The following is a 10,892-nucleotide window of genomic DNA, read 5'->3' on the forward strand; positions in this document are numbered from 1 at the left end:
TGCTTCTGTAATGAGCCAGCCACTCCCAGTCCCTGTTCAAGCCCAGATTAATGGTGTTAAATTTGCAAATGAATTTTAGTTCTGCTGTTTCTCTTTGAAGTCTGTTTCTGAAGTTTTTTTGTTCAATGATAGTGACTTTTAAATCTGTAATAGAATTACCAGGGAGATTGAAGTGTTCACTTACTGGCTTATGTATGTTACCATTCCTGATGTCCAATTTGTGTCCATTTATTCTTTTGCGGAGGGACTGTCCGGTTTGGCCAATGTACATGGCAGAGGGGCATTGCTGGCACATGATGGCATATATAACATTAGTGGATGTGCAGGTGAATGAGCCCTTGATGGTGTGGCTGATATGGTTGGGTCCTCTGATGGTGTCGCCAGAGTAGATATGGGGACAGAGTAGGCAACGAGGTTTGCTACAGGGATTGGTTCCTGGGTTGGTGTTTCTGTGGTGTGGTGTGTAGTTGCTGGTGAGTATTTGCTTCAGGTTGGGGGGTTGTCTGTAAGCCTAGAACAGTGGTGCCTAAACTTTTCTTGTCACACCCTCCACTTACCAGTAACAGAATCTGTCCAAGCCCCTTCTCCCCCCATTACTGCACAGCCAAGGCTTCCTCAGCATAGGAGCTTTGGCTGAAGGTGGAGCTAGGGGCAGAACTGGGAATGGGGAAGGAGCTGGGGCTAGAGGCGGAGCTGGGCTAGAGGTGGAGAGGGAGTGATGGCAAAGCTGGCCTGGAGGCGGAGCGGCACTGTGGCTGGGGCCAGGGCTGGCCTAGGTGGCATTCCCTTCCCACCCGTCACTCCACCCCACCCCCCACGAGGGGGCTGGCCCAGGTGCCGCCCCAAAGTTTGGGAATCACTGGCCTAGAAAGTACATAGATGATCTGGCCTGGGACAGGGCTCCTAGGAAATGTGCTGCTTCACTCCTAGGAAGTTTCTACCATTAAAGCTACTATGAAGCCCTGGCCACAAATTAAAGCTGTTCCCTCCACTGGCAGGAATTTCAGAAAAGCCCTGGGCAGCGAGTTTCCCCTTAGGTGCCGGGGCTTGTAAATTGCAGACCTCTGCACCTGAAAAGGTGAAATATCCCTCCTCCCCTAATCTAATATATAGACGAAGCATTCAATGAAAAATAAGGAAAATACTATACATCAGTTGCTTAACTCAGACCAACTGAGATGCCATTCTTATACCACCCTCATCCCCATATTATCTGAGCACCTTCTAGTAGTGCATTAAGCAATGTGACTAACATCTGTCACCTGTGGTCTGTCCTCTCTCTCATCCTCTCCTCAGAGGGAGAATAGTGTGTGCTGTGTTTTATTTCGGAAGGTGGGGTGAACGGGGTTTATGTACAAGTGTGCCTTGACTTTAGAGCAGAAGGTGGTGAGGTTTGTAATTGTCCTTAGTTCCTGCGAGAGTTCCACAGTCTCAAGTGTGTTATCTTACTATGACCAGAAAAATCTTAAACTACACACTTTATGAATTGTTTAAAAAAATGGGGAAAAATTTATCTTAGGGATGTAGGGAGCCATTTACTCTTGATAGATCCTGAATTCCCAACACAGTTCTACATGGTAATGGAAGCAGAAAAGCTAATATATTATAACCTTGTATCTAATGTTGCTACCATTACAAACCACTCTTAGCCTCCTATTTTATCCCCTAGGCACTCTAACAGTTTCTGAACTTCCTCTTATTCTTCCAATGTGCTTTCAGCTTCCAAACCTTTGTATAATACTACTTTGCATTTACACAGCATCTTAATCTGATTATATCAAAACGCTTTAAAAATGGGGGATATATACAGTGTTTTTCCACACTGAAATTGAGGCACAGACTAGTCCAAGGTCGCACACAGTTACATGTGAACAGAATCTGAAGTATCTAGTTCAGGTAAAAACACTTTAGAATCTTAATGTTTATAAGCAGATCCAAACCATATATTCTTGGGTAACTGAAATATTTCCAGAGTTTGACTTATCCCTAGAATAAAGAATAGAACATCCACATATTCGTAACAACTCCCTGTTGAATTATATTTCAGCACTCTTAATAAAATGTTACTAAATATTTGTAAGGTTGCAAAAGAATACTTGCTAAAGAGGGAATAAAGCAACACACAGAACCCAAAGTTCTGCCAAAATGTTACACACTTTACAACACCCACTCTGAAGCTGAAAAATACCACTTCGACAACATTACACTTGTGGGAAATTAAACGTGTATATATTAAAGCATAGACTTCTCTATCAAAGCCTTAGCTGGGTTTTTTTTTTTTTGCTTTATTTTAAGGTTAATTAAAATTCTGAGAGAATACACATCAAGCATACATTTCTAACATATCAATCTGAACATCTTCTAAACAAGAGTGAAGTTTGACAGAACTGAGCTTGGGCTCTGTGTCATTATTCTTCACCTGCAAATAGTGTTCTTCCCTAACTAAAAACTATATTGATAATGCCTCGTTTCTATTACGGCACTTCCCAAGATGTGAAGGTATTAAACTGTAAAAATAGTGTGATTTGCATTTGATACCAGAGAGTGACAAATCTAAAGCAACAGCTGAAATAAGAAACTATTTCAAAATATCCTCCAAGACAGCCAAGCTGTCAAAGGCTGTAACTGTTGTATGCAATGTTATTGTAGCCGTGTTGGTCCCAGGATATTAGAGAGAGAGGGTGGGTGAAGTAATATCTTTTATTGGACCAACTTCTGTTGGTGAGAGAGACAAGTTTTCGAGCTTACACAGAACTCTGTGAGTTCATTCAGGAGCATACTGATTGTCTCATTTCACTCACACAGTTGTTATTGGGGCATTTAGTGCATTGGATGAAGTACACCACATGTTGTGATAACCCAGTAACAACTACTGTGGATAAAACTGGACAATCACTGTGCTCTTGAATGAACTCACACAGGAAAAATGATAAAAGACAAAAACACCATGTCACCTGTGGGTGACCATTTTTCACAAAGTGATCACTCTGACTTCTCAGTCCTCATCCTCAAAGGAAACCTGCACAAAACCTTCAAAAGATGAACCTGGGAGCTTAAATACAGAACTCTGCTAGACACTAAAAATCATGGACTGAACAGAGATCCTGGATTTATGGCTTATTACAGCAATCTACAACCCACTAACTTTCCTCCTACCCCCAGCCATTTCCCTCCCCCCCCCCTTTTCCTCTCTATGACTGGAGAGGTGTTAACAAGCCACTTCACTTTGAATGGTCCCTTGCAATATGTGTTAACTACTTACACTGAACAATCCATTTCACCTTGTATTTATCTGTGACACACTCAGACCTGAGGAAGAGCTCTGTGTAAGCTCAAAAGCTTGTCTCTCTCACCAACAGAAGTTGGTCCAATAAAAGGTATTACCTCACCCACCCTGTCTCTCTAAAGGCTATAACAGAAGACCAAATGATATCTGCTCTTCACAGTGAGATCACAGAAAGTCTAATTCTAAGCAGTTTTATACCATCTATTGTTTAACACAGATAGAGATGCTGTATTTTGTTTTCAGGAAAGCTTGGCAATCAGCTGTATCAGCAGCTTTAAGGAGGATTATTCTCCCCTGCTGCTTTTTTTAAAAGGAGATTAGTTCAGACTTTCTTTCACTGTAATGAACCTTGTAAGGATCAGGAACACTGCATTGATTTCATAGATAAAACTGTAAGGTCATTTAAAAGGCTAAACAAACAGTTTCATGGAAACACTCTGCTCAGACATTCATTAATGGAAGCAAGGGAAAACTGTAGTCGTTAATCATAAAAGCTAGAATGTGACTAAGTGTTAGGCGCAATATTACTTTCTACCAAATTCACATGCATAAAAAGTTTCAAGGAAGCACCATAACAGTGTGTAAAATGCCCCAAAAAAAGGGTTGGTCAGGCAAGGTGATCAGAGAATGCAACAGTGTTCCTGAATATTGAAAGATTCCTTACTGTACAGTGTATCGCATTAATTGCTAGGGAGGTGACTTGTTAGAAAGTTATTCATTTATATTAATAATTAACACTCAATCCCTTCTGATTGTGCACACAACCTATATACTCAGGTGTTCCTGTAACAGTTACCCAGAGACCCTCATCTTCCCCTCCCTACCACACAGTTCATTGTGTTACAAACATAGATCTGCAACGTCTTGTCTTCATTTAGACTGTGGGTTCTTTACAGCAGAAACTGTCTTTTTCATTGCATGTTTATAGAGCCTTATTCAGAGCTTCGTTTTGCAACAGGATCCATGCAGCCATAAGGATCCTCCCAGTCCCACGTGAATCCCTTTGCGGAATAGAAGTCCAAAAGTATAAAATATTTCCAACTCAAAACACACATTCAGATGATCATGGGAATTTTCATATTTTAAAATGATCTAATGATTATAAACATTTTAAACTATATAATCTTTAACATCTGATCTCAAATGAGTTGCTCTGACATCATGAACTATCAAGCCTAAGTTTGAGATTTTATTAAAAGTATCTACAAAAATAAAGAACAGTTGCCTTTTAAAGAAAATTGGGTTTTTTAAATTGTGAAATCATTATTAAATACCTGAATATCATATAGCATGTGGACACAGTTGACTAAAAGTACCTATCATCCCCAAAGCATTCCCAAACATACTTCACCATAAGGTTCCAAATCTGCATTTATAGAAAACAATTCATGGAATTTCCCATCATTTCCTGAAGGCACAACTTCAAAACCTTAGCATGGGTCCCAAAGAATATCACATTGAAATACCCACTGCAGTGTTTCTCAAATGCGGCCACTGTGGCCACGTGCAGCCACCAGGGGCTTTTCTTGTGGCCACAGCCTCCTGAGCTGTGATTGGGAGGAAGGGGTGGGAACAGTGGCCCCTCTCCCAGGGCCACCAGTCAGGGCCGGCTCCAGGCACCAGGCACCCAAGCACATGCTTGGGGCGGCACCTGGTAAGGGGCGGCGGGGTGAGCGCGGCGTGGCATTCCGCGGGGGGCGCTCCAGCGGCGCGGCGCTCTGCGGGGCGGGCGGCACTCTGGGGGGAGTTCCGGTGGCGCTCGGCAGGGGGCGGGGGTGGGCTCCGGCGGCGCGGCGCTCGGTGGGGGGGCAGCGGGGGGCTCGGCGCTGGGGGGGGTTCCGGCGGCGCTCGGTGGGGGGGCGGCTTGGCGCTCGGCGAGGGGGCTCGGGGGGCGGCGCTTTTTTGTGCTGCTTGGGGCAGCAAAAAAGCTAGAGCCAGCCCTGCCACCAGTGGGGGTTGGGCCCTGCCCCCCTCCGGTGACACAAACGTTGGAGGTGCAGGCAGCTGGTGAATTCCCCACTTTCCCAGGGGTGGGGGGACAGGCTTCAGCCACAGGGCTTCGGGCTTCATCCATGCAGTAGCAGGCTCTGGTTCCTGGCTCTGGTCCCAGGCTCCCCACCCACGCCATCGTCCCTGGGCCTCGCGGCCTAGCTGCCCACCTCCTCATCCAGGGCTTAATTTGTCCCAGGACTTGCCAGGGCTGAGTAAGTCTGCTGTGAAAAGTGATATTAACAAACATACAAATATCATTTTTCACAGCAGCAGACTTACTATCTAGCAAATTTTTTTTAAAAAGCAACCAAAAAAGCAAAAGAAACAACAACAACAACGACAAGACAAGAAAATGCAAAACACTTATTTGTGTTTCTATTCTGTTTAGGTCCAGCAAAGAATAGAGACCACTGTACATTTTTTTTTTATTACTGAGTCTGAAAAAAACCCTACATCAATAAATTACATGATTTGGACATGTATACATGCATATTTATTTGTTTTTCCTAAAGTTAATTAAGTATTTTAGGAAAAATTGTCAGCGCAACCACCAGCAAGAGTTGGTAACTGCATTCTGAGGCCACCAAAAATTTTGTTGTGAGAACCCCTGGACTAGAGGTCCAAAACTTCACAAGAAATCTCACTACTGACCTTTCATATCCAAAAGGTAGTATACTAAAATGCTGTTCAAATAGAATTCAGAGGTAATTAAATATATCTTTACAGATGACATCAGAGATAAGATGCAACTCTTGCTCTTCAGACTGCCTCTTTTCTAAAGTCCTTTAAAAAAAGAGCTATGCTGAATTTTATTACCTCAGATATATAAAATGTTTTGTAGGGACTGATCCTGTTCCCAGTTATGTCAATGAATCCTTTGCCATTAACTTCAAAGGGAGCAAGATTAGACAGTTGACATGAAGTACTTTCTAGTAAAAAAGAAAACTGTATGCTGTAATTTATAATACATACATTTTAAATTTTATATAAACTGATTTATATTCTCTTGTGGCAAAATGATTAAAACTCAGAAATAAACTGTTCTAATAGTAAGAATGGTTTTGAAGGTGCATGTGTAATTCTATTTACCACACCTCAAAAACTGAAGAAAAAACGAATATGATTAACCTTAAATGCAGTGCTAATGGAATAAGTAAACATTTCCTAACTCATTTCTCCTACATAACAGAAGAAAGAGATAGGGCTAGATCCTCAGCTGCAGCCACAGGTTCTGGAACTAGAGGTGCTACCGCGCCCCTTGGCTTGAAGTGGTTTCCATTATAAACAGTTTACAGTTTGGTTAAATGGCTCTCAGCACCCCCACTATACTACTTGTTCCAGCACCCGTGGGTGCAGCTGAGATATGCATGGTGGAGATGGAGGGACTGAACAAAAGCGGTGCTAAACCCCCTCTGCAGCCCTTCAGTCTGGGAGCCATGCTGGTTTCTGAAGTAATGTAGAGCAGCTTCAGGGCTGTTCTAAATTTATGCCCTATAGCAGTGGCTCTAAACCTTTCTAGACTACTTTCAGGAGTCTGATTTGTCTTATGTGAGTCCAAGTTTCACCTCACTTAAAATCTACTTGCTTATAAAATCAGACATAAAAATATGAAAGTGTCACAGCACAGTATTACTGAAAAATGGTTTACTTTCTCATTTTTACCATATAATTATAAAATAAATAGACTGGAATATAAATATTGTATTTGCATTTCAGTGTATAGTATATAGAGCAGTAGAAACAAGTCATTGTATGAAATTTTAGTTTGTACAACAGTGCGATGGTGTGCTGTGTGACACACTAAAAGACACCTACTTTCAGCACATTTAAACAGCGAGTTGCTACAGCAATGATTACAAGTCATGTCACTATTTTAAAATGTGTATAGATTGGGCTGGAGTCTGACAAAGTTTAGAACACCACATGTACCTGGAAATCTAATTATAGAGACAAACCAAACTGACAAGCTTAACATGGGATATCCTGTTGAAATACATTACATTTTAAAAAAAGAAATCATAATGCAGTATGTATTTTAAACATTTTAGAATGTGTGTGGCCCTTTTACTCTTTGATTACATCTTTCACATTTAGTAACCATTATGTTTTCTTGTCTCAAAAACTATCCTCAGAGACCAGTCATTAAAATGATGAGGCAAGGTGACAGAGAAAAGGCTGGTTTTTAAGTCTTAAGTCAATGAACAAGACCAATTGCCACAGAAAACAAGCTCTGCAATCTATATAAACTAATATCAATACAGAGGGAAATACAACATACTTTCCCATGTTGGAATGTAAACGTCCATGCAAGCAACAACCATCCCCTAACACACACTGCCAAGACCTTGGCAACAGCACAGCCAAAGTAATATTTTCCCAATCTCTCTACTGACAGTTTGTCCTTCCCCCACTGAGAACTTTAGTTTGAGATTCTCAAATCTACTCTGAATACTAACTTCAAAGCCTCCCTTAGTTTGAAAAAAAAACAACAATAAACATAAATGAAACAGCAATGATCTCCCAAATGAGGCCTAAGATGAGGAATAATTAACCAGATTCTTTCCTCCTCTACAGGGAGAGAAAGAGGAATGGGAAGAAGCTGTGTGCAGGGGGATTGAGGGTAAGGGATGTGTGTAGATACAGGGGACAGGGAAATGCGAGGATCGAAAGCATGTATGTGAGCAACAAGGGACTGTATGACATGAAGTTTGTATCTGCACGATCACTGCTAGAAGAAGGGGTGTCCGAGAGAGGGTGAGTGTGTAGGGAAACAGGTGCAGTCTAGAGAATGAGTAAACAGGGCGAGAGGTGTGTGGAAGTGGGGTAAGGGTGCAGGGACACAGAGGAAATGAGTGAGTCCACGAGGAGCAGGCAGGGCAGATGACTGGGTGCGTGGGGAGTTGAACTCTGAGGAGGGGGCAGAGCAGAGGGCTCGGGGTACCGGGTGGCATGAGGAGGGGGCGGGCTGGGGGGTGCCCCGACCAGCGGCAGGGCTGGGGGCCGAGGGCCGTGTCCCGGGCGCTGCAGAGCTGCTGAGGCAGCGGCTTGTACCCACCTTTCCCAACAGGGCGCTCCGGCTGGCGGCGGCCGCGCTGGGGGAGCCGGTGGCCGCCGCGGGATGATAGGCGGGCGACGCCGCCGAGTCGCTTCCTCCGCTGCCAGGGGCGGCGGCGCCCGCCGCCGCTGCGCTGCCCTGCGCCGTGGGGCTGCCGCCGCCGCTACCGCCGCCCCGGGGCCGCTGGCGGATGCCGTCCAGCAGCCGGACCAGCAGGATGTTGGCGGGCAGCTCGTCCACCCCGCAGCCCACCAGGATGCGGCACTCGGGGCAGCGCAGCTCGTGGCGGGAGCTGACGATGCTCTCCAGGCAGCGGCGGCAGAAGGTGTGCTGGCAGGGCAGCGCCTTGGCCGTGGTGTCCAGCCGCTCCAGGCACACGGAGCACTCCAGCAAGTCCAGCAGGGACGACTCGTCCATCGCCTCCGCCGCCGCCGCTTCGCCGCCTCCCCGCCGCGCCTCCGCTCCCCGCTTCGCTGCGGCTGCCTCGGGCGCGCACAGCCGGGACGCCCCTAGGAGCATCTAGAGCCGCAGCAGAGGCCACCGCGGCACATGGCGGCCCCGGCTCCCAGCGAGCGGCCTGTCAGCTGGAGCCATCAGGGCGGCGGCGGCCGCGGCCGCGCAGGGCGGCAGCGGGGAGCGCTGGAGGCAGCAAGTGAATCACCGCCTCTAGCAGTCGGGGGTGCAGCTCCTCCCGTTCACCGGGCCGTCAGAGAGCGGGGCCACGGCCAAGTTCAGGCCGCCGGGCTCCCTCTGCCCTCGCCTGCCAGCCCCCTGTCCTTGCAGCACAGGCGTCCCGCGGGTGAATGCTGGTGAGAGCGCAATCCCGGCAGCATGGAGCTGGAGGAAGAGGAGGGCACCTGTTTCCTGGGGTCTCCCCCCGCACCCGCTGTGTGCGATCAGCAGCTGGGATGGGGCATGGCGCATCCGGGGAGCCGGCTTAGCGTATCCAAGCCTCGCTGGAAGCCACGGGGCTGGCCCAGCGGGCAGGGGAACGAGGCAAAACAGATCCCCCCAGGGATGGCTGCAGCACTTCATCTAACCCGCTGCTGCTCCTCGCCAAGCGGCCCCTCCTCTGCTCCCCCATGGCTCGCTGTAACCCGATCGCAGCAGGTCTCCCTCGCTCTCCCCCCTGCCTTACTCAGCAGTGTCTCCCCCCTCCTCTTCGAAAGAGCAGAAATAACAGTGCGGAGAAATGCTGCACAGGGGAAGAGGAGAGTTAACGGGACCAAACAAGACCCCTTTGCACACGCTGTCCGTGCAGCATTTTGCAGAATCCTTTCGCAAGAAAACGGATGACACCCGCACCCTCTCCCCTCCCTTACGCAAGCACAGAAGTGCTCTCCAGGAATCGGCTCAGATACTGGGCCTGAAAAATACAGAAAGATTTGTCAATCTTGCTGACTTTAATTTTCTGCTCATCACGGTTAGCGCTAATCACGTTGCCTAGTTGTGTGGTCATTATCAGGCCCACTGGCTCTGACTTCCTGCCTCTGAGGAAGGATGGCCAGTGACCGACAGCCCAGGGATGCTGCTGCCAAGAAAGGAGACAGGCTGGAGGGTGCAAGCAGACTGACAGCGCAGCTAGCAATGTGCCTTTGCCACTAACACTTCATCTGCAGGGGATGCGGTCCAAACTACACAGCATACCATCCAGCAGCAATTAATTCAAGCTGGAGAGTCTTCCGTCTCACTTCCCGTCCTCAAGCACGGGCCAGTCATTCAGGAAACTTTTTATTTCAGCCCAGATCCAAAGGCAGCTAATGTGTTTGTGCTGTGAAAGTGAGCAGTTAAATCCAAGCTTCTTGCTGCTGCAGAACCTCTCTTTCTTCCTTCTCCTCCCACTTCAGGGGGAAAATTGCTTTCTCCTATCCGACCCCAGGCTCAGGACAGCGTCAGAGCAACGGAAATACGCACCCCGGAGCAACCCGAGATGCTGGGGAAGTTTGCAGAAGTTTGTTCAAACTGCTCATGAAAAATGTATTTCTTGCAGTGGGTTGCCCCTTAGTGGACAGTCTCGGACACAGCACCTACTGGCATAATGCTAGAAGGATATTGGTGGGGGGAGGTTCTTGGACAAATTCCTTGAGAGTGTAGCTGAATATTTACTAAAATTTAATACTAATGAAAGCTCTTGTCAGATAGACAGATAGCTGGACGACTGACTTTTGTCATTGGGTCAGTAAGAGAATGGGAATGATTCGGTAGTTCAGTGGTTAGGACACCCACCTGGGAGACTCCAGGGCCAGTCCCCCTGCTTCAACCGCTCTTTCATCAGTGCAACAACTTCAATAGGAGAGACTAAGGGAGCCCTACATCAGAATAACCCATAGCTCAGTGGTTAGAGCATCTCTTGAAAGGTGGGAGACCCTGCTGAAATGCTCTCCCCACTTCAGGCAGAGAGGGGAATTGAAACTGGGTGTCCCACATCCCAGGTGAGTCCTGTAACAATAAAAGTTATAAAATGGGCTCTTTCTCTAGCTGTGTTTTGAATGGGACCCATGCTACTGGTGACTGCTTTTTCTGTTACATACACTCCCAATAAAAAAGGAATGTGTTTTT

At 46.7% G+C, this 10,892-nt stretch overlaps 1 protein-coding gene across 1 annotated transcript in view; it reads right to left on the minus strand.

The window, feature by feature from the left end:
• Positions 1–10,536, minus strand: part of SH3RF3 (SH3 domain containing ring finger 3) — a 380,992-nt gene extending 370,456 nt beyond the window's left edge. The window contains exon 1 of the mRNA XM_024224390.3: positions 8,334–10,536. Within this exon, the coding sequence (XP_024080158.2) occupies positions 8,334–8,852 (519 nt within the window). The 5' untranslated portion in view covers positions 8,853–10,536. The remainder of the gene's footprint in view (positions 1–8,333) is intronic.
• Positions 10,537–10,892: the final 356 nt, after the last annotated feature.

This window comes from Terrapene carolina, unplaced genomic scaffold (assembly GCF_002925995.2).
Source record: "Terrapene carolina triunguis isolate 2854851 unplaced genomic scaffold, T_m_triunguis-2.0 Scaffold21, whole genome shotgun sequence".
Classification (NCBI taxonomy): domain Eukaryota; kingdom Metazoa; phylum Chordata; order Testudines; family Emydidae; genus Terrapene; species Terrapene triunguis.